Source organism: Scyliorhinus torazame, chromosome 5 (assembly GCF_047496885.1).
Source record: "Scyliorhinus torazame isolate Kashiwa2021f chromosome 5, sScyTor2.1, whole genome shotgun sequence".
Classification (NCBI taxonomy): Eukaryota; Metazoa; Chordata; class Chondrichthyes; order Carcharhiniformes; family Scyliorhinidae; genus Scyliorhinus; species Scyliorhinus torazame.
In genome coordinates, this window is record NC_092711.1 from 243,282,974 (window position 1) to 243,307,891 (window position 24,918).

At 45.1% G+C, this 24,918-nt stretch overlaps 1 protein-coding gene across 1 annotated transcript in view; it reads right to left on the bottom strand.

Annotated features, from left to right (window-relative positions):
* LOC140420990 (ADP-ribosylation factor-like protein 13B) overlaps window positions 1–24,918 on the bottom strand; it is a 59,512-nt gene that overhangs the window by 27,209 nt on the left and 7,385 nt on the right. The window contains exons 4-6 of the mRNA XM_072505228.1: window positions 20,073–20,322; window positions 16,961–17,066; window positions 11,581–11,783 (exon numbers count right to left, since the gene is read on the bottom strand). Coding sequence (XP_072361329.1) covers window positions 11,581–11,783; window positions 16,961–17,066; window positions 20,073–20,322 — 559 coding nt within the window. The remainder of the gene's footprint in view (window positions 1–11,580; window positions 11,784–16,960; window positions 17,067–20,072; window positions 20,323–24,918) is intronic.

Genomic DNA, 24,918 nt, shown 5'->3' on the forward strand with positions numbered 1-24,918 from the left:
AACAAGGGTAACTACAAAGACATGAGGGAGGAGCTGGTCAGAGTTGGTTGGAAGGGGAGCCCAGCAGGGAAGACAGTGGAATAGCAATGGCAGGAGTTTTTGGGGGGTTATTCGGGAGGCACAACAGAAATTCATCCCAAGGAGGAGGAAGCGTGCCAAGGAGAGAACAAAGCAACCATGGTTGACAAGAGAAGTCAAGGACAGTATGAAAGCAAAGACAAAAGCATACAATGTGGTGAGCATTAGTGGGAAGCCGGAGGATTGGGGAGCCTTTAAAAGCAAGCAGAGAACAACTAAAAATGCAATAAGGGGGAGAAGATGAAATATGAGTGTAAGCCAGCTAGTCATATAAAAGAAAATTGCAAGAGTTTTTTTTGATTCTATAAAAGGCAAGAATAGACATTGGACCACTGGAAAATGAGACTGGAGAAGTAGTAAGAGGGAACAAAGGAATGGCAGAGGAACTGAATAGGTACTTTGCATCAGTCTTCACAGTGGAAGATACCAGTGCCATACCAGAACTTCAACAGAGTCAGGGGGCAGTGCAGATTGTAGTGGCCATCACTAAGGAGAAGGTGCTGGGGAAACTGTAGGGTCTGTAGTGTTACCTGCGTGGTCATGTGTTACTCAATCCTTGGCTGATGGTGAGGTCCTCTGAATCTTGTTGAAGAAGACTCGAACTCGTCCAGTAACAGCAAAGTTTTATTGAGTAACTATAACTATTAATGCGTGAGTTCTTTACCTTAACATGGGAACTAAGAATTGGATAACAAGATTTAACAATTGTAACTAAATGTAACTCCACTATCTATGCGATTCTGATGTTTCCCTGTTCACAGCACACCCGAGAGAGAGAGCCAGAGACCCCGTTGGTCCAGCTCTCTGGTGATCATGTGATGCTGCTATATACCCATTAACCCCTTGTGTGCATGCACCTACAGAGATCACCACATCTCCCCCTTTTTAATGTGCTACAGGTTTTCGGTATGGTTACGAAAACTAAACAAACATAATGAATTAAGTCAATTGGGAACAGATAAAACAAGTAACGCTGTGTCCAGAATAGGATGGTATTAATGACTGTACAAAGTCAATCAACGTTTAAAAATCCAATTCTATCGAAAAACTTTGTGAGTCCAGACTATGCGTTTGATCAGGTGGGTTGATCCTGCCTGTTGTTGAGGTGGCAGTGTTGATGTCGCCATGTCGTTGTGACCGTCAGTGTGTGTCCGTGAGGACATCATGAGACATCGGAATGGTCGAAGTAAGTTGATGTTAATAGCGGACTTTCTTTTGTGCTTGCAGTGTTGACCCCGTATGTCATCTTTTCTGCAAGCTGGGTATGGTGATTGCTGCAGCGCAGACACAAAATCACGAGATCTGTTGTTGTTGTTGTGGTTTTGTTCACTGCTTTGATCAACAGTGGGTAGACATTTAATGTCTGCTGCTGGCTGCTCATACAAGGCAGATAAACCGTCATAGTCTTCCTCGTTCATGGCTGTCGCTCCGGAGTCGTCGCTTGTGGCCATTCTGGAGCCTGTCAACGAGCTCGCTATGGAGGCCGGTATCACTCCCTCAGTGGAGTCAATCTGTGCTCTCTGCGTGGCGTCGCCTTCTGCTAGGATACATGACATGTGGTTGTCATCCATTTTGTCGACGAGCTGCCATGTCGTCATGGTACTGGATTCTCCCACCATGAGACTCGTATGGGACTTGGCACCCATGTTGTTGCTGCAATGACCATCAGACCCGGAGAACTGATCCATGGCTGAGTGGCATTCATCAGCAAGAAAATCATCGCTTCTTGTCAAGGATGTGTCACGGTGTTCTATTTGTCCAATGAGGAACTCATCCCCTGAGTAATCATCGTCAATGAACAAATCTTTTGCTATGGATTTGTCATTGTGCTCTTCTCTTTGGGTGTTGCAAACGGTATGTTTTAGGGTGCTGCAGCAGTGATCTTTAACTGTAAGTGGAGGCTCGAGCTTCATTCTGTCGCTGGGGAAAATAATTTTTTGTTTTGAGACTTTAAATCCCTTTTTGTTCACTTTCGGGCATTTTGGATGAGGCGTGGTGATGTAAGGTTCCTCCGTTCCTGTAATCGTGTCCACACCGTAGGAGTCATCATAGGCAAGGTCATCGTATTCGGACAGGTAATCACTGAATATTGGTTGGCGGTCCATAGATGCCACGTTCCAAACATCGCAGGGTCTTAGTTGTTGTCCCGTGGAAGTCATCTGTAGCACAGCTCGACATTTGAAGGCATAGTGGTTGTACTTTCCACACCTCAGGCACTGTTTGCCATAAACTGCACATTGCCCTTTTAAGTGGGCGTGTCCGCAGGTATGTCACGTCATGATGCTGTCCTGGCGCATGCGCAGTAGCGTTCTCAGCCGGTTCCAGTCTCCGTGCGAACTGTGCATGTGTGTGGGCCACTTGCAGGTTTGCGCGCATGGGATTGCCGGTGGAGGAGCGCCTTCGAGAAGCCTGGGCCACCATTTTGACTGCTCCAACTTCGTGGTGGAGGCCTTGGTCCCGGTAAGTAAACTGTTGATATTGTGCTTTAGTGATTTCATGAGCAGAACATAGTTGTGTAGCCATTTCAAGATCAAGATTTTTGTGCTTAAGGAGAGATTTTCTGAGTCCCTCATCTGAAATGCCACTGACAATCTGGTCTCTGATGAGGGAGTCACGGAGGGTCTCATAATTACAGGATTGGGCCAGCAGCTTTAAGTCAGTGAGAAAGCTGCTGAATGATTCTCCTGGTCTTTGTATACGCCTGGTGAACTTGAAGCGTTCAAATGTTTCATTCACCTCCGATTTGCAGTGGGTATCGAATTTTTTTATAATTGTGTCCCACTTATTCTTGTCCTCCCCTTCGGCATAGGTAAATGAGTTATATATCTCCATGGCCGGTTTCCCTGCCGCAGCTAAGAGATATGCAATTTTTTAAAAATATGGCGCAGCAGTCATGTCCTTAATTTCCAGAAACAAATTAAATTGTTGCAGGAAAACCTTCCAATTATACTGGAGATTACCAGAGTTTCTGAGGTGTTCGGGAAGTGATTCCATCTTACCGGTTTGTGCCCGAGAGATCCAAGTGTAGCGATGCCTTCTTTGGCCAAATATCTTATCCGAGTTTTTTCTTTTTTTTGTTTTCTCTTGTCTGTCGAACCTAAGCTAGCTAGTTTCTATTTTTGTTGTTAAGGTCAACACACACCATGGTACCATGTAGTGTTACCTGCGTGGTCGATAACACGTGTTACTCAATCCTTGGCTAATGGTGAGGTCCTCTGAATCTTGTTGAAGAAGATTCGAACTCATCCAGTAACAACAAAGGTTTATTGAGTAACTATAACTATTAATGCGTGCGTTCTTTACCTTAACATGAGATCTAGGAATTGGATAACAAGATTTAACAATTGTAACTAAATGTAACTCCACTAACTATGTGATTCTGATGTTTCCCTGTTCATAGCACACCCGAGAGAGCCAGAGACCCCGTGTGGCTGCCCTTTATACCCCTGTTGGTCCAGCCCTCTGGTGATCATGTGGTGCTGCTATCTACCCATTAACCCCTTGTGTGCATGCACCTACAGAGATCACCACAGGGTCTAAAAGTAGATCTATCACCCGGACCGGATGGATTACACCTCAGGGTTCTGAAGGAGTTAGCTGAAGGGATTGTGGAGGCATTAGTGATCTTTCAGGAATCACTGAAGGCAGGGAGGGTCCCAGAGGACAGTAAAATGGCTAATGTGACATTGCTGTTTAAGGAGGGAGGGAGGTGGAAGACGGAAATTATAGGCCAGACTTTGGTTGTTGGAAAGATTTTAGAATCCATTATTAAAGGATGAGATTGCGGAGTACTTAGAAGTACATGGTGAAATAGGACTGAGTCAGTACGGATTCATCAAGGGGAGATCATGCCTGACAAATCTGTTAGAATTCTTTTAGAACGTATCGAGGAAGTTAGACAACAGAGAACCTGTGTACGTGATATATTTGGATTTCCAGAAGGCCTTTGACAAAATGCCATACAGGAGGCTGCTAAGTAAGACAAGAGCCCATGGTGTTAAGGGTAAGGTGCTGGCATGGATAGAGGATTGGCTGACTTGCAGGAGGCAGAGAGTGGGGATAAAGGGGTCCTTTCCAGGATGGCAGCCAGTGACTAGTGGTGTTCTGCAGGGGTCAGTGTTGGAACCACAAATATTCACAATGTACATTAATGATCTGGAAGAAGGAACTAAAGGCATTGTTGCTAAGTTTGCAGATGATACAAAGATATGCAGGGGGACAGGTAGTGTTGAGGAAGCAGGGAGACTGCAGAAGGACTTGGATAGGCTAAGAGAGTGGGCAAAGAATTGGCAGATGGAATCCAATGTGGAAAAGTGTGAGGTAATGCACTTTGGTAGAAAGAATAGAGGCATAGACTATTTTCCAAATGGGAAAAGGCTTCAGAAATCAGAAGCACAAAGGGACTTAGGAGTCTTTGTTCAGTATTCCCTTAAGGTTAAAATGCAGATTCAGTTGGCAGTTAGGAAGGCAAATGCAAGGTTAGCATTCATGTTGAGAGGGCTAGAATACAAGTGCAGGAATGTACTGTTGAAGCTGTATAAGAATTTGATCAGACACCTTTTGGAATATTTTGAGCAGTTTTGGGCCCTGTATCTAAGGAAGGATGTGCTTGCCTTGGAGAGGGTCCAGAGGAGGTTCACAAGAATGATTCCTGGAATGAAGGACTTGTCATATGAGGAGCAGTTGAGGACTCTGAGTCTGTACTCAATGGAGTTTAGAAGGATGAGGGGAGATCTCATTGAAATTTACAGAATACTGAGAGGCCTAGATAGAGTGAACATGGAGGGGATATTTCCACTTGTAGGAGAAACCAGAACTAGAGGACACAATCTCAGACTAAAGGGACTGTGGTGATGTGCATCAATGTAAATACATGTAGGCTAGCTAGACACTAGAGGGAGCACCAGAGACATCACACACGCACACACTCAACCAATTGATCAGTTAGATAGGACACGACCAATAGACATTCACGATACACACAGAGGTGACACGACCACAGGAGGGCATTACACCAACCCATATATAAAGGACACCACACACATGATCTGCCTCTTTCCAGTGGAGACAGTCAGTGAGTAGAGACACAGGGTTGATTCAATATCACTCCCACCACGTGGATTGCAGTAACTGGTTAGTCAGTCTGGGTAGCTATAGTAGGATTAGCAGCAGTGTCGAACCCGAGTAATAGAAGTGTAAATAGTTTAATAAACGTGTTGAAGTTATCTCCACTTCTGAACTTCCTTTGTCAAGTGCACCACAAGGAAGCCGCTTATGTTACACCTACAACATAACAAATCAGGGACGATCCTTTAAAACAGATGAGGAGGAATTTCTTCAGCCAGAGGGTGGTGAATCTGTGGAACTCTTTGCCACAGAAGCCTGTGGAGTCCAAGTCACTAAGTGTCTTTAAGACAGAGATAGATAGGCTCTTGATTAATAAGGGAATTAAGGGTCAAGGGGAGAAGGCAGGAGAATGGGGATGAGAAACATATCAGCCAAGATTGATTGATGGAGTGGATTTGATGGGCTGAGTGGCCTAATTCTGCTGCTATGTCTTATGATCTTATGGACTGAGATCCCTGAAAAATAAATCCAAGGCAATAGTCAAACTACTTTCATGACTGGCCATACATATATCATTAGGGAAAAAAAAGTTATCCATCACAATAAAGTATTTATTAGTCATTTAGGCAATCCTTGACCAATTTTCTCAAGTATCCATTTGTGTCATGCTTATAGAGATGCATGCTTATAGAGATGACCACTAGATGGAGTTGTATAACCACTCTGCCCAGGAAAAATATTCACTGGAAAGAATCAACAGCTTGTTCACTTTTCCCAGTCTGGCATCAATGGCAATCAGCTTTCTGGAATTTACTTTCAGAAATTCCTTTCATGAATCCATCTGCTGTTCAACTTCTCTCCCCATCTTCAAACCTTGTGTAAATATATCTCTTTCACCATTGTTACAAGCTAGGTCGAGACCAGTAACATTTAAAAAACAAGAAAAATCCAAAACCCCCGTTGGAACAAATCATTAAAGGAGTTTTACTGAAAAGAAAATCAATAAAACAAATGCTAAATACTCTCTTGGGTAAACCCTATACTCTAAAACCAAGATCAACACAAGAAATGTGAATTAATAGGCAAATTGCAGTTGAGTATATGTTTCACATTAAATGGCAGACACAGCTAAGACAAAGGCAGATCTTACAAATCGGCTTGGTATTTCACTCAGCCTTTGTCATTAATTTCAGTCACAATGTCCTCCAAAACTCTACCTTCCTCATGAAGAATTTCAGCTCCTCTTCTGTGGACTAGCCTGATCACCAGCCAACAGCAGCTCACAAGCAGCCCCAGTTCCACGGACTCGATCTTCTCCTAAAATGGCACACCGCTGCAGAACCTGCTCAATTCTGCTTGCAGCAGTCTGGATGGCATAGATAGGGACATAGGAACAGGAGTAGACCATGCAACCCATCGAGTCAGCTCCACCATTCAATTAGATCGTTGCCGACCACCTACCTCAACAACATTTGCCCCCACTATCTTAATGTCATTAGTCTCCAGAAATCTATCATTGAGCTTCCATAGCTTTCTGGGGGAGAGAATTCCGAAGATTCACCACCCTCTGGGTGGAGAAATTCCTCCTCACCTTAACTTTAAGTGGCCTACCTGTTATCCTGGGATTATGTCTTCTGGTTTTAGACTGACCATCCAGGGGAACCATCATATCCACACCCACCCTGTAAAATCCTATAAAAATGTTGTAAGTTTCAATGAGGTCATCCCTCATTCTTCAAAGCTCTACGGAATATAGGCACAATCTCCCCAGTCTCTCCTCAGAAGACAACCCTGCCATCCCAGGGATTAATCTAATCAACCTCCATTGCACTTCCTCTATCACAAGTCTATACTTCCTCAGATAAGGGTCCAAAACTCTACACAATACTCTAGGTGAGGTCTCACCCAGGCTCTATACAACTGCAGCAAGATATTCTTCCTCCTGTACTCACATCCTCTTGTGATGAAGGCCAAGAAACCATTTGACTTCCTAATTGTTTCTTGTCACTTTTAGTGACTCATGAAGAAGGACATCCAGGTCTCTTTGGACACCCACACTTCCCAATCTCCCACCATTTAAGAAATATTCTGCTTTCCTGTTTTTTTCTACCAAAGTGAATAACTTTACACTTATTCACATTATATTCCATTTGTCATTATTCCAGCCCATTTGCTTAGTCTGTTGAGGTACTCTTGAAGCCTCCTTGCATCCTCCTCACAACTTACGTTCCCACCCAGTTTTCTGTCATCTGCAAATTTGGAGATATTATAATCGCTGCCCAGATCCAAATCATTAATATGGATTGTGAACAGCTGTGGCCTCAGCACTGAAGGTTGTGGTAACCCATTAGTATCAGTCTGCCATCCTGAGAATGATCCGTTTATTCCTCCTCTTTGCTTTCTGACTTTTAACCAGTTTTCAATCCACACCACTTTATTTCCCATGCGCTCTAATATTATTTACTAACCTCCTGTGCGGGACTTTATCAAAAGCCTTCTGAAAATCCAAATACACCACATCCACTGATTTTCCTTTATCCATACTGCAAGTACTTTTCTTAAAAATCCAAAAATTAGTCAAACACGTTTCTTCTTTCATAATTTCATGTTGACTGCCCAATTCTACCATTCTTTTCTAAATGTCCAGTTATCACGCGGCATGTTAGCACAGTGGTTATCACTGTTGCATCACAGGGGGTTAGATAGGGTGGACAGTGAGAGTCTTCTCCCGCGGATGGGAATGGCTAGCACGAGGGGACATAGCTTTAAACTGAGGGGTAATAGATATAGGACAGAGGTCAGAGGTAGGTTCTTTACGCAAAGAGTGGTGAGGCCGTGGAATGCCCTACCTGCAACAGCAGTGAACTCGCCAAGATTGAGGGCATTTAAAAGTTTATTGGATAAGCATATGGATGATAATGGCATAGTGTAGGTTAGATGGCTTTTTGTTTCGGTGCAACATCGTGGGCCGAAGGGCCTGTACTGCGCTGTATCGTTCTATGTTCTACAGTGCCAGAGACATGGGTTCGATTCCCGGCTTGGGTCACTGTCTGTGCAGAGTTTGCATGTCTTCCCCATGCCTGCGTGGGTTTCCACCGGGTGCTCTGGTTTCCTCCCACAAGTCCCGAAAGACATGAATAGGTGAATTGGACATTCTGAATTCTCCCTCAGTGTACCTGACGACTAGGGGATTTTTACAGTAACTTCATTGCAGTGTTAATGCTTTTTAAAAATAAATTTAGAGTAACCAATTATTTTTTTTCCAATTAAGGGGCAATTTAACATGGACAATCCACCTAACCTGCACATCTTTGGGTTGTGAGGGTGAAACCCACGGGAGAATGTGCAAACTCCACACAGACAGTGGCCCAGGGCCGGGATTCAAACCCGGGTCCTCAGCGCTGTAGTCCCAGTGCTAACCACTGTGCCATATGCTGCTCTGTGTTAATGTAAGTCTACTTGTGACACTAATAAGGATTATTATAGATTCTAACATTTCCCTTACTATTAACAGTTCTGTCGTTCTTCATTCTTCCTCGTCCTCACTTCATAATTAGCGGGGTTACATATGCTACCTTCAAACCTGCAGGAATTTTGAAAAATAACTACTTAAGTATCCACTATCTCTCTAGCCACCGCTTTCTGGGATGAAGCTGAAATGAAATGTAATGAAAATCACTTATTGTCACAAGTAGGCTTCAAATGAAGTTACTGTGAAAAGTCTCTAGTCGCCACATTCCGGCGCCTGTTCAGGGAGGCTGGTAATGGAAGCTCATCTGGTCCAGGGGATTTATCAAATTTCAGTCCAGTTAACTGTTGAAGTATTACCTCTTTACTGATACTAATTTCTTATAGTTCTTCTGTTTCACAAGTGCCTTTGTCACCTTATTTCTGGGAGATATTCTACATCTTCCATGAAGACAGACATCTCTCTGTTTGCCACAGTAAGTTCTCCTATCCCCACATGTAATGGGCCCACATTTGTCTGCCTTTACGCTGCTCGCTAGTTTGCATTCATAGTCTCTTTTCCCTTTCTTTATCAGTTTCTTGATCCTCCTTTGGATTCTAAATTGCTCCCAATCCCCAGCTTACCACATTTCCTTAAAAGCCACTTCCTTTGATCGAGTGCAACCTTTAACTTCTTTCGTTTCTTTCCAGATTTTGTTACTGAATTCAAATATCACCATCTGCCATTGTGGGATTCAAACTTGGATTCCTCGACCACGATCCTTGGTCTCTCCTCCTGCACACGAGCGCTAATTTTGTTAACCAAGTCTATGTTTTTTAAATTGAAGTCGCCTATTCGAACCCATGTAACTTTGATTCATACCATGGTCAACTGTAGCAGTACAGTTTGGTGGCCTATAAACAACCCCCATTAATGTTTGCTTCCCTTTTCTGTTTCTTAGAATACTGATTCTACATCTTGATCCTTCGATCTAAGATCCCCTCTTAGTAATATACTGATCTCATCCCTTATGAAGAGTGCTCCCCACCTCCTATTCATTTTTTTGCCTATGTCTCCTGAATGCCACATATCGTTGAGTATTCAGTTATCAACCCTGGTCACTCTCCAGCCACGTCTCTGAAATGGTAATTAAATCATACCCATTTACCTCACTTTGTGTATTCAAATCCCCACCTTTTTGCAAATGCTGCATGCATTCAGATAGAGTACCACTAATTCTGCTTTTAAAAATCTTTATTCTCTATTCTAATCCTATTTGATGCTTGCCTATGCTTCATCTGTCTTCTATTTTTGCTTTCTACTTCCCTTTACCTGTTTTGCTTCTCTCAAATCTGTGCTCCCTCTTAGGTTCCTATGCACCTGCCAGTTTAGTTTAAACCCTCCCTAGAGCATCTCCCTGCAGGGATGTAAGAGCCGATCCTGCTAAGATGCAGCCCATTCATCTTGTCCACATCCCACCTGCCCAGCCGGTCTCAGAACCGGTCCCTATCCCCAAAAATCTGATGCCCTCCCTGCTACACCAGTTCTCCAGCCACATGTTCAATTGCTGTTTCTATGCTCACTGACATGTGGAACTTGATGTACTCCTGAGATTGCTGCTTGGGAGGCCCTGATTTTCATTCTAACTCCCTGAAATCTTCTTTCAGAAACACATCCCCCTTCCTAGCTAAGTCATTTGTACGGACGTGGAGCAGAATCTCTGGCTGTCCATCCTCCCCCAAAAGAATATCCTCCATTGGCATCCTTGATCCTGGTACGAGGGAGGCAACATACCATCCTAGAATCAAGACTATGGCTACAAAAATACCCGTCTGTTCATCCAACTATTATTAAACCTCACTGTACTGATAAATCTGAGTAATGCTTAACACACTTTATGAGTTGAAATAAACATTACTTAAAGCACCTCCTTCTCCTGTGTAACAAATTCTCATGTGAGCCTAATTCACTACTCACTCGGTCTCTGTCTTACTCAGATACAGTCCACTGTCTACTTGTGCACCTTTTACTGACCACCGATCCATTACTATTATCTCCAAGTAATAGAAACAGCAACAACTGCATATTTGCCTACCCTCAGCTTCTGGATTCCCTGCCCTTGTCAAACTGTCGATACTGCACCATTTGGATTATCATCTGAGCTTAGACAATTCTGCTTCCTTTTATAGGGTTTCAACCAGTTTCAACCTCCACGGAAGTTTTGGTTTCCAATCTCAGCTTCAGGCTTAGTTTCCTTAGAAACCGGAAGGTTCGGTGGGCGACATAGTGGCATAGTGGTTAGCATTGTTGCTTCACAGCACCAGAGACCTGGGTTCAATTGCGGCCTTGGGTGACTGTCTGCGTGCAGTTTGCACGTTCTCCCTGTCTCTGTGTGGGTTTCCTCCAGGTGCTGTGGTTTCCTCCCACAGTCCAAAGAAGTGCAGGATAGGCGGATTGGCCATGCTAAATTGCCCCTTAGTGCCCAAAGATGTGGAGGTTAGGTGGGGTTCTTGGGTTATGGGGATAGTGCGGGGTGTAGTCTAGGTAGAGTACTCTTTCAGAGGGTTGGTGCAGACTCGATGGGTCGAATGGCCTCCTTCTGCACTGTAGGAATTCTATGGCTCAGTTTCCTTTCTCAGCTTTCTTGTTTAATTAAGGTCTGTCTCAAAAAATACAAGCTTGAAACCATGGATTCCATCTCACCATCCCTAACCATTATAAGGTCTTGGTTAACAGATTACAAGTTGACCCTGATACACAAGAACCACACCTGCTCTATTTTGGACGGTGCCATGGAATGATTTAACCCCATCACTTTCATGTCTCACCCCCAAAAAACGCACCACACAGTGCAGCATTCCCTCAGTACTACACTGAAGTGTTAATCAAATGATGTGAGCTAGTCTCAGAAGTGGGGATTGAACCAACTTTCTGACTTAAAAGTGTAAGAAGTACCACTGGGCTACAGCTGACACAAATACTTTTACCTTTCTCCTTGTATCCTGCGTATTGGCAGTGCTCCCTCTGATTGTTCCTGCTCTTTGATCTTTGGTGCCGTGCTATCATGGAGCAGACGTGTACACAGATCGGCGTAGTCCTTGGCGATAGCACGCAGGAGCCACCGCAGCCCCTTCCGAATGGTCTTGTCTAGTTTCTTTTCAGCATAGTCCAAAGTAGCTGAGCACGGTTCCTTAAAAAAAAGATTGCTCTTTCTGCAAATTCATATCATTATGGTTTTGACACAATACTTTGACATTAGGTGACAGCTCACCCAACAAAAACTAAGTTGCTGAATGTCTAACTTTACATACTCATACCCCACAATTGAAAGAAGTTCCCTATGTGTTAAGCTGTAGTTTTTGCCTCGAAAAAAGTCTTCTTATTCTTTATCTTCCGGTTTTAATTCCTACCTTACAATTCCTTAGCCCTGCGAATTATTCATTGTTACGGAGAATGGCTTTCTCCTCGAACTCTGTCAATGTCTCACTGAAACAAACTATTAACAAAGATTGCCTGCGGGGGCACTCCACTGTCAAGCCTCTCAGCTGCCACAGTAGATGAAAAACACATGAGATGTCCCTGTTCACAGCCTTGTGCCGTCAAGCATGGATGCCACCAGATCATCTTGTACATTTGAAACTTGTCTGAGGCCTTTGCAGAAATATCGGACTCACTCCCCCTGGTACATGGCTGTAATAAGAAGATTGTGAACCAAATCCAATCCTAGTGAGCAGCTAGATAACTAAAGGTTACCAGAAAGTAAGAAAATTATGATATGTCCCAGGCGTCATATAGCCAATAAATCATGTCAATGCAGAAGTATTTATGTACACTGTATATAATTAATTTTATGGTATTCACTGAGAATTTATTTTCTACCTTAGTGATTGGATTTGTACAGTATCAACTGTATCAAGATAGCTGGAGTGCCATTTTGGAATGCAAGATTTATTACATTGATATCGGAAGAAATTTTATTTTAAGAACAACTCATGAGGTGCAAAGTAACCTTGAGGTTCTTTATTATTCGTGGTTTTGTTACATTCTGCATTTCCTGTTTTCTGAGGTGTGTAGAGAATAGCGAGAATGAGATACATTGGTTAACCTGATAAATAGACAACAAGGACCATTCTTGAACGGGTATTCTGTAGGGAATAATGTTAAGAACCCCATTGATGTTACCTGTGAGAGTGGCTCAAAGCCCCAGAGGATAACTTGAAACATTGGTTCATAGTGCCGTATATTTGTTTGGCATAATGTGAGGAACAATGTACAATCCTGTGAGGAACCAATCTAGTCATTGTGTAAACAATTAATAAAGAATATTTATTAAAGTGAAAGAAAAAAACCACAAACAACAAAAGACTAATATACACTATGACACTTACGTATACAAATAACTAAACACATTGTTTTATCTGAAGTTACTCCTTGTTCCCAAAATACACCCATGTTCCCTGAACTCATTGAAACACCCCTTTTCCCAAGCAACATCCAATTTTAGTAATTACACGGTCAAATCCAGTTAATAGTTACCACACAATAACGCTTAAGTGACCAAATCTGGGAAACCATCTCATCCCAGTGCAACAAAGGCACAAACCTGCGTCTTTTAGAGGAGAATATCTGCAATCTGCTGTGGCTCTAAATGTTCGATGGAACAGGTCTCCATGGCTCAGATCACAGATGGAACTCTATGGACGGGATTCTCCGACCCCCCCCCCCGCCGGGTCGGAGAATCCCCGGGGGGGGCGGTGCGAATCCCGCCCTGCCGCCCCAACGTCGGCTGCCGTATTCTCTGGCGCCGTTTTTCGGGCGGGGGCAGAATTCCTGCCACGGCAGTCGGGGGCCGTTGGCAGCACCCTCCCTCGGCAATTCTCCCGACCCTGATGGGCTGAGCGGCCGTCCGTTTTTGGCCAGTCCCGCTGGCGTGGGTTACGTATGGTCCCACATGGCGGGACCTGGCAGGTAAGGCGGCAGGGGCAGTTCTCGGGGGCGGGGGGAGATCCGACCCCGGGGCGGGCCCCCAAGGTGGCCTAGCCCGCGATTGGGGCCTACCGATCTGTAGGCGGGCCTGTTCCGTGGGGGCACTTCTTCCTTCCGTGCCGCCCCCGGTAGGGCTCCGTCATGGCCAGCGTGGAGAAGAGAACCCCCTGCGCATGCGCGAAAATACGCTGGCCGGTCTGCACATATGCGGAACCACACTGGCGGTTCTGCGCATGCGCGAGATCACGCGGCCCTTCGGCGCATGCGTGAACTCGCGCTGTCCCTTTGCCGCCGGCTGGAGCAGCGCCAACCACTCCGCCGTCCACCTAGCCCCCAAAAGTGCGAAGAATGCGGCATTTTGGGGGGCTGTTGACGGCTGAGTGGTTGACGCTGGTTTTCCCGCCGGCGTGGGGGCTTAGTCCCCAGAAGGGAGAATCCCGCTGTGCCTTGCTGCTGGATGGAGAACTAACCTCCCTGCCCAATGAGGGTGCAGACAGTTATACTGTTCAATCTCTTTGATATTCCCCTCTGAGGATTCTTCCGTCTACCTTGTTCAAATTCTTTGCCTTGAGAAGTTATCATTTGTATGGCCCACTGATCTCTGGTACACAATGTTTCTGATATGACATTCGCAGCTCAATGTCTCTAGGCTCCTGCTAATCTTGCTATTGGGCAAATTGCATCTCACTATTTTTCCAGATGCTGGCTAATTTTGTTACTTGTCTGTTATTTTATTTTAATCTCAATTTCACTGTTAATCTCGTTACTTCACCTCATTCCTGGCAATAAAGGCAATAAACGCTGCAACTTTTAATCTTACATGGAACTAAATTGACGTGGATGATGTGAAGCGATTCTCTGTTAAGAAGCTATCAAACATTTTTGTGTGTATGCAAAAATATAAAACAATACACCATGAGATACTAATTATAACAATCTAGCCCATATTATAAGACAACAGCACAGTAACGCTGAATGTCCTGTATCCTCTGTATCTGATCAGACCCAAAGCCACCTGGATTGGTGAGTTTAAGCCATTTGCGTGGCCCTGATGTGCCTGCACTGTAGGACAACACTTTGTATGGACTAGAAACAGAGTTAATGTTTCCACTCTGCGGGCGGGATTCTCCGACCCCCTGCCGAGTCGGTGTGAATCCCGCCCCTGCCGGTTGCCGACTTCTCCGGCACCGGATATTCGGCGGGGGTGGGAATCACGTCGCGCCGGTTGGTGGGCCCCCCCCCCCCGGAGATTCTCCGGCCCGTGATGGGCCGAAGTCCCTCTGCTGGAATGACTGTCCCGCCGGCGAGAATCAAACCACCTCTCTTACCAGCGGGACAAGACGGCGCGGGCGGGCTCCGGGGTCCTGGGGGGGGCGCGGGGCGATCTGGTCCCAGGGGGTGCCCCCACGGTGGCCTGGCCCGCGATCGGGGCCCACCGATCCGCGGGCGGGCCTGTGCCGTGGGGGCACTCTTTTCCTTCCGCCTTCGCCATGGTCTCCACTATGGTGGAGGCGGAAGAGACCCCCTCCACTGCGCATGCGCGGGGATGCCGTGAGCGGCCGCTGACGCTCCCGCGCATGCGCCGCACGGCAAAGCCATTTCCGCGCCAGCTGGCGGGGCACCAAAGGCCTTTCCCGCCAGCTGGCAGGGCGGAAATCAGTCCGGTGCAGGCCTAGCCCCTCAAGGTGAGGGCTTGGCCCCTCAAGATGTGGAGAATTCCGCACCTTTGGGGCGGTGCAAGGCCGGACTGATTCGCGCCGTTTTTGGCGCCAGTCGGCGGACATCGCGCCGATTGCAGAGAATCCCGCCTTGCATATGGACTCAAAACATTAACTCTGGGCGTGATCGTGAAGCTATTCTGTTCCCAAAAAGCAGTGCACCACGGAGTAAAATGGCCGATAGAAGCCTGGAGACCCCTCTCTCGGAATATCTCCGGCTCACAACGCCTCACAAGATTTAACGTGATCTCGCGAGACGTTGCGATGTAGATCCCGCTCATTGTGGGCGGGATCATTATCTGCATATTAGAGTGAGACAGTTAGTGCATGTCCTTTGGGCAGGGTGGGGAGCTGGCACTGCTGGTGCCATCCAGGCACTCTGGCACTGCCAGCCTGGCACTGGCAGTACCGCCTGACACTTAAGGTGCCCAGATGGCAATTACCAGCTGGCAGGGGCACTGCCAGAGTACCAGTTTGTCACTGCCATGCGGTCAAGCTGGTATTTTCCACACAGTGACGATCAGGCCAGAGGTGTCCTGCACGGGTGTTGGGGGGGGGGGGGGGGGGGGGGGGTGATGGGGCCAGGGACTCCTTCATAGTGAATTGGGGCTTGGAGGGGGTGTGGGGGTCACGTTGGAGGCTCCAGAAATCCAGCAATGGTGTCCCAATCTCTCGCTACACTGAGGAGTTCCGGCGAGCAGAGCTCCTCAGTGCAGAAAACGGGGCAATGTGCTCCCTGCTGAGGTCCCCTATCTAACACAAGTAGCATTCAATAGCGTTGTGTTTCTCAGCACTGCGAGCGCTGGGGAATATGTGGCTAAACGCGCTCGCTATGGGACTTTGTTCCCATTTAGTTAAATCGCGTCCTCTGTTTCCCTCTCAACAGATGCTGCCAGATCTGCTGAGACACTCCAGCTTTTTCTGTTGTTAAAATTCCAGAACAACCTGAAGGAATCCTCGTCCCTTTTCCCATGCTTTTAAAAAATGATTTTAGAGTACCCAATTCTATTTTTTTCCAATTGAGGGGCAATTTAGCACGGCCAATCCACCTACCCTGCACATCTTTGGATTGTGGGGGTGAAACCCACGCAGACACGGGGAGAATGTGCAAACTCCAACACGGACAGTAACCCAGGGCTGGGATTCGAACCCGGGGCGTCAGCACTGTAATCCCAGTGCTAACCACTGTGCCACCGTACTGCCCTTCCTATGCTTTTTGTCAGGAAGAAGATGCATTCACAAGAAAATGGTGGGTTAACAATCCTGGATAAAAGTGCTGTGTTAAATAACTCACCAATGACTACAGGCCTTGATGTAACCGTGTTTATTTATTATGGACTTAATATAGCTGTAAATATAAATATGCTGGGGATAAATAGCATGTCATAAGTCTTGCTCTGCTTTCAAGCATCCTCATCTAAGCATGGGAAAAACCTATATTAGTTATGTGTCAGGCCATACAAATGGCCCAGGGCACGAAATGTGTCTTCTCCCCTTCTCTGATGGGTGTAGTGCACCTTTGATATGGTGTACCTGACATGTTTCCAATAGGTGGATAGAGGAAAATCTACTCTAACATTTTTGGAGAAGCTAGGAATAGAAAGCGCAAGGTATTAGAAAAGCGAGTCGCATCTCAGCAATACACAAACGTCATTCAACTTACAATGTGACAGATGGATTTATTTTCATTGGCCAGTTTCCCCAGGGATATCTGCTCAATAATATCGAACTCTGGCAGAGCCTCAGCTTTATCCTGCTTGTTTGCTAGTCTAAATAAAAAGTGAAGGATGGAACACTCAGTGTGAGAAAAACAAATGGGTATTTGAAGATTTAAAGAAGGAAACAGAATATTTCAATGGATTGTCAGTATCTGTTACATGTTGAAAGTAAACCTTGTATTAAACCTCTGTACGTACATACAAATTAAAGTGTGCTGAACCATTCTGACTACCATTCCAGTATTAATTTACATATATGCACATAAGAAGTTACATAAGTTGCAAACTCACAGTACCAGAGGACAATTGTGTTTGACAACGGGTGAATTGTCAGAACAATCACTAGTTCTAATTCCAATTCAATTAATTAATGATGGTTGACTTTCCAATTAGATGACAGATTGTGACCAAATTGTGGAGGGATTACTTTGCTTGCCACAGATTGTTGTTATTTACATGGAATGTCTTTGTCGCATTAATATGAACTAGGTTTCCAAAAATAAAATACATGCAGGGGAACTTCAACAATATATATGTACTTGTTCAGCAAGATCGATTTCAGTAGGAAATTGCATATTTTGCTATTTTTAACAGTAAGCATTAGTATCAAGGGCGATTACTTTAGGTAAAGCAAATCTCGTTAAATATGGAGGACAGCATCCATTGCTTTGTAGCTTCCATTATAGATGGATCAGATACAGACTATATTTCCTTATAAACAGTCTGATTAAACACTCCCACGTTAGGTAAAGCTTATAGTAAATGCAAAGCAAAGCTTTCTCTACACTTTTTGCACTCATGACAATGGGAATATTGACCTCTTGGGCTGCACAATGGTTAATAGCACTGCTGCCTCACAGCACCAGTGACTCTTCTGGTGAATCGGTGCAGACTTGATGGGCCGAATGGTCTCCTTCTGCATTGTAGGGATTCTATGATTTATATCTTAGCAAAATATAAGCATGGGTGTGAAGCAAAGTTTCTCCTTTATTTTTATATTTGCTTTTTCCATTAAAATCAGTGACCAGCTGAAATTATACCCAGCCTCAGTACGACATTTACTTTGGCACCAAAACTGAACAGGGAAAAGGTGTAGCACGTGATTCAGTGAACTCAAGTTAAAGCCTGCTGAACAGCGCATTTAGCGGGGTGTTTCTCGGACCCCACTATTCAATAGAACTTTGTCATTTTTTTGGCCTCGGCGAGGAATCCCCCATAGAGGCCACTCTCTAAGTCATGGTTTTACAAATTCAGGGTCACGGCTCATGGGTGAGTCGCAGGCGGATGTTGGGAGGGTCGCAGAACTATAGGTCCCGCGTTCCCGCGGCGGTCCTGATCGCGGGAGAAGGCTCCAACAGCCGCTACTGGCTTTTACATCGAGAATTGTGGTTGCTGTCGCCTACATGATACATGTAGATACATGATTAGATTGTGTGGAGTCTTCGGGCCAGAGGCTTCAGCAGAGAGCAGGTCATGCACCCTGCATGTAGAATTGATGTGAAGCGCGGTCCAGGTACATGCTTTTGGTGCCAAAGCAGGGAGCAGAGTTGTTTCGCTTTTGCAGCTGCTGGCAAGCAATGCAAGTGAACTGTGAAGATCAATGTGGTTTACTTAAAAGTAAGAGATGGTCAGGGACTCAGATAGGAAGTTTACCTATTGGACAGGATCTCACAATAGAATCTGTTTGAGAGAGCTGCTGAGGAGAGTCCAGGGCAGAATTGAACAGTGGTAATGTTAGAGTTCCAGGGCCTCTGGTTAACAGTCCTGAAAAAATAAACTTAGCTCGGAAAAAATAAGTAAAGGTGATTTCTTCAGGTGGTTTTGTCAATTGTGACAATGCAAATAATGTATGCAGAGAATTACTGACAAATGAGAGAAGTTTCAGAATTTGAAAGAGAAGTGGTGTGTGAAAAACTCCTTTTTAGTTTGAGACCAGAGTCAGTTATTAACTTAGAGCTGACTCCAAATTAAAAGACTACACTGCTGCAGTTTACCTATAATACCACATTAAAAATGTGCCAAAGGGCCACGAGTCTATCAGCATACTGGTGAGTAATTCTTGAGTAAAACAAACATTTTGTTTCCATTGTCCGTCATGACGACCTAAATGTATGAGGTTTAATTTTTCATTTTCACAAAGATGAAGATGGCATAAAGGAACTGGCTGAAGTCTGCACCTGATATGTGCATTGCCCTGTCCTCCTTTGAACCGGATTCAAGTGAGATTGTGGACAGCATTAAAAGGTAAACAAACATGGAGTGTGTAGCATTGCCCGGTCAGCGTACGTTGCAAAGGTCAGTTGGCAAGTGTTGCGAAGGCCGCCCGCCATGGGTCTCGAAGGTAGGCTGGTTGCCAAAAGTGGGTCCCGGGAAAAAAAGTTTGAAAAACACTGCTTTAAGTCAGCTCCTGTACTGGATCAGTCCAGCTCAGTTTGCCTGTGCAGGAAGACCAATCACGGATTGGGGCACTATTTTTAAAGGCAGCCCAATCTTTCGATCCACCTCTGCCCCACCGCTGCTTCAGGACCCTCCCACTTCAACTTACCTCTTCCGCAGCACCCAAGGCCCCCTCACCCCAGCTCTTATGGGTAAGGGCCCCAAGGCCCAACCCCTCGCACGGGCAACCTGGCACCCTGACAGTGCCCTGGCCAGCATGGCAGTGCCACCCAGGCACCATGGCAGTGCCAAGGTGCCAGGCTAGAAGTGCCAAGGTGCCAAAGTGCCAGAGGGAATGCCAGGATGCCACCCAGCTCTGTCCCCAACCACCCGTGGGCCTCAACACCCTAGTGAGACGCCCCCCCCCCCAATGTGCCATCATGCCATCACAAGGTCATCTCAGTGGAACTTGTCTGTATTTGGAAGCCCACAAGGCACGTCGAGGCTGTCAAACCGTTCCCCACATGTAAATGGTACAGTGGCTTTGCATGTTGATACCGTTTGCTCAGCTAAGTCACATTAAAACAAAACAATAAAAGTTTTACCCAGCACTTTTCACTCCTTCACTCTCCCAATCATATTTACTATCAAATTCAGTCTTCTATGGTTTTCAGAACTTACACGAGGACAGGCTTCCCAGACATCTTCTGATGTTTCAGTACTTCTGACAGAGCATTTCCAGCTTCACCCATTCGCTTCACATCCGTCGAGTCAACAACGAAAATAAAACCATGCGCTTCAGGATAATAATTCTTCCAAGTGTTTCGGACTTTCTCTCCACCACCAAGGTCAAATATTGTCACGTCAAACCGATCTACCATGAGGTCAGTCCTGGAAAATCCACCATTTGGACGAATTAAGAAAGGAGATTCTGGTGGGAAAAATAGTAAGGATGTTACAAAATGTTCCTATTTTTTACTGGAATACCGGAAGGGGGTAAAATGATTTCGACATTGCCTCTTAAACCCAACCTCAATAGAAATGGAGTGTAACTGTTCAAACCTTCCTCCTCATTGGAATAGAAACAGACTGTATGGAATGTCGGAAACACAGAACCTTTTACTGTAATGATTGTAGCACAGGAACCACAGCTCACTTGACTAGGCGGCTGGTGTGTGATTCAGAACAATGCCAACTGTGAGGGGTTCGACCTTTGTTCTGACTGAGCTAGAATTGAAGCCTGCCTCCTTGTCCTCCCCTGTAAAAAAAAATCACACCATAAGTTGTGGTTCAGTGACCCTTGAATAATTGAGAATGCTGCCTGGAAAAGAAGCAGGACAGGGATTGTAGCTCAGCTGAAGTCAAATTGTGCACATTACTGCAAGGTTGTGGCCAAATGACAATGAAATGGCATCTAGGAAATTCAAACAATCTAATACAGTAAAGTGAATTCACAATAGTAATCTCATCGAGTGATTCTAATAGTGTGATATACCACACTGACATTTTAGAATAATTTAAGTTGGACATGGAATAATAAATTAGAAATTAAACTTAATATTATTTAAGGTAACTCAAAGCAATGAATATCTACACTGGGAATCCCCTTGGGGGTTCTTCCAATCAGCTGCTGTAACCTGTAAGATCAGTGGAAGGGCTGTTTAAAGAGTGTATCTGGGGTTTCTGTTGGTCTTTCATGGAAGTTATGGTAGCTGCTTGGTGGGAAGGAACTTCAACCCATGGGAGCCTGAAGAGATCATATGCAAACATCCCACCATTTGGAGTGAACTGGGTCACTTACATGCCATGCATTATAATAAAGAACTTTTCAGTACAATATATCAGCCTGGATTTTGTGGCCAGCGGCAAAACAAGGACACTTGTCACTAAACTCGAAGCTGCACCGAGAGTTCTTGTGATCTCTGTGGCGAGAACTTTACCTCCCTTGTGGCATTGTTTAATGGGGATTCCCAGTGTCAAGCTGCAGTGAAATTGTCAAGCTGAACAAGCAACTAATCACATTAATGAATTCTCACAGACAGCCAATTAGGAAATGAAAAACACTAATAACAAAATCACTTTTTAAAAATTTTACATCAGTTAAATTCACATGGGTGAATTTAGAAGTGGAAATAGGAAACATTTTTAATTTTAAAAAAATATTCAATAGAATCCTAGTAATTAATCATAACTGAGATATTTGATAATGTGTGGAAATATTTGTTCAGGGCTAGAGCAGGCGTTCAGAGGTAGTTTAAAATCTAGTTGAACCTCATTTAACAGATCTTACTTTTTCATGTTTGTAACATTGATACATGAGCAGAAAAGGAGAGGTTCTTGCCTGATCAATTGATTTGATTGATGACTGTGTGTCGGATGTGTCCACAGCCCAACCTGTGTGAATCACTGGATGACAGACCCTCACTGAAAGATTTCCATGTTAATCTGTGTTGCATGAAATCCCGGACAGGTAATAAAGCAAGTGCCACCAAAACCCTGCCATTTCCAGGCCAGAATCATAGATGTTTACAGCATGGAAACAGGCCCTTCGGCCCAGCTTGTCCATGACGCCCAATTTCTGTCTCTAAGCTAGTCCCACTTGCCCGCATTTGGCCCATATCCCTCTATACCCTCCTGCCCATGTAACTGACTAATGGAAATGGTCCATATAAATGTCTTACATTGTAATTATATCTCCCCTATTTGGGGCACTGAAGCTTTTAAAATCAAGGCTTGACTATAATTGCATACCCTGATCCAATTTTCCCCCAACCTTTACCCAGACCTCACCTCAAAACTATCCCTGCTTTTACCTGCCTTTATTCAACATCCTGGGAGTTACCAACATCCAAAAACTTAACAGGACCAGCCACATAAATACTGTGGCTATAAAAGTCAGTCAGAAACCAGTTATTCTGAATCAAATGGCTCACTTCCTGACTCCCAAATACCCTCAGGCTTTCCATTAAAAGTCTTGTTATATTCCAGCATCCATCCTCTCTTACAAATAATTCAAAAGTGGAAAAAAATAGATACTCCCTCCACCCCAATTGAGGGATATGGGCATTACTGGCACGATCAGACCTTTACTGCCCACCTCTATCTGCCTTGGGAACAAAGAACAAAGAAATGTACAGCACAGGAACAGGCCCTTCGGCCCTCCAAGCCCGTGCCGACCATACTGCCCGACTAAACTACAATCTTCTACACTTCCTGGGTCCGTATCCTTCTATTCCCATCCTATTCATATATTTGTCAAGATGCCCCTTAAATGTCCCTATCGTCCCTGCCTCCACTACCTCCTCCGGTAGTGAGTTCCAGGCACCCACTACCCTCTGCGTAAAAAACTTGCCTCGTACATCTACTCTAAACTTTGCCCCTCTCACCTTAAACCTATGCCCCCTAGTAATTGACCCCTCTACCCTGGGGAAAAGCCTCTGACTATCCACTCTGTCTATGCCCCTCATAATTTTGTATACCTCTATCAGGTCGCCCCTCAACCTCCTTCGTTCCAGTGAGAACAAACCGAGTTTATTCAATCGCTCCTCATAGCTTATGCCCTCCATACCAGGCAACATTCTGGTAAATCTCTTCTGCACCCTCTCTAAAGCCTCCACATCCTTCTGGTAGTGTGGCGACCAGAATTGAACACTATACTCCAAGTGTGGCCTAACTAAGGTTCTATACAGCTGCAACATGACTTGCCAATTCTTATACTCAATGCCCCGGCCAATGAAGGCAAGCATGCCGTATGCCTTCTTGACTACCTTCTCCACCTGTGTAGCCCCTTTCAGTGATCTGTGGACCTGTACTCCTAGATCTCTTTGACAAAGGTGGTGATACTCCAGCCTGTGTGGTATAGGTACTTCCACAGAGCTGTTATGGACATAGTCAGGCAATTTTATACTTCGTAGGACAGATGCTGTGTTGTGACTGTACTGGAACAGCTTGGCTACAGATGTAGCTAGGTTGGGAGCACATGTCTTCGTGATAATTGCATATTAATTTAGCGTTTAATTATAATTTGGTGGGCATTAACAGGGAATTCACCCGTGTTCATACATACATAGGAGCAGAACGACACTGTGGCTATTGGGCTGGAGGAGCACGATCTGTAATGTGTCTTTGTAAATAAAAGCTTGACAGTGTTTAAAGACCAGGCTCCCATTCTATACATCAATGTCTGGCTATTTGAGTTCTATCATTTAGCAACACAAGTCAGAATGTTCTCAAGATCCACAGCCTTTGGTGTACCCAGTGCATTCATCCATTTCTTTATATCAGAGGGAATGAATTAATTGAGCTGAAGACTGGCTTCAGTGATGGTGGGAACTTCAGGAGGAAGCAATTCTCACTGAAGTTTGGTTGAAAACACTTCAGTCTTATCCCCAGCGTTACAAGACAAGATTCCGTCCAAGGATGAGGTAGGAGAGTGTAGGATCTCGGAAATATATGGGGAACTGATGGAGGGAGGGGGTCCTCGTTGGAGGAAATAAAGTGGACATGGGAAATGGAGTTGGGAGGGCATTAGAAGCTGGACAATAGAGTGAGGCCTTACAAAGGGTAAACTCATTCTCCTTATGTGTGAGATTAAGTCTTATTTAGTTTAAGTGGTGCATGGAGCACATATGATGGTATCAAGGGTGAGTTGGTTCTTCTCAGGACAAATGCAGGAGGTGCGGATGTGGCCTGACAAATCAGGTCCACATGTTTTGGGCATGTCCGAAGTTGGAGGAGTTTTGGGAGGCTTTTGCGGGAATCATATCGAAGGTTCTAGGAGTGAAGGTGGCTCCAGCTCCGAGTCCTTGGGCTGGATTGTTCTGCCCTGCCAGCCGCTAAATCGCCACGGGCAACACACGGACCGTGTAAAGGTCTATTGATCTCGGGCGGTCACCAGGTGGAGTGGCTGGAGAATCGCACCCCATGGGTGGCAATATTCAGGGTGTTAGCGGATCCGGGAGTGCAGGTGGGGAGTGAGGCTGACGTGTTGGCCTTTGCCTCCCCGATAGCCCGGAGGCGGATATTGTTAGAGTAGTGGGATTCGGAGCCGCCTAAAGCGGTGGGGCGGATGAGTGATCTGGCAGGGGTCCCGCACCTGGGAAAGATAAAGTTTGGTATCATAGGCTCAGAGGAGGGGTTCTTCTCGAAGTGGAGGTTGTTCATCGACTTCCGTAAGGATTGGTAAACATCAGCTGGCGGGGGGGGGGGGGGGGGGGGGGGGGAAAGGTTATTGGTGCTGTGTTTTGTTCTTAAATAATTGAAAAAGCTTTGAATAAAAACATGTAAAACAAGAAAACACTTCAGACTTGACCTTTATACTCGCACACTGGGTTCTGCCATCATTGAGGATGATGATATTCACGGAGACTTCCTTTTCTAATTTATCATCACTATTTGTTTTTTACCATTGCACCTGTGTGTTCCCCGAACATGAGTGAACATGAGGGAGTGTTTAAAATCTTGAACGCATACTCAACCAAAGTCTCCTAGATTCTTATTCTTGAGGAGTTTATTCATTCAATGCAAG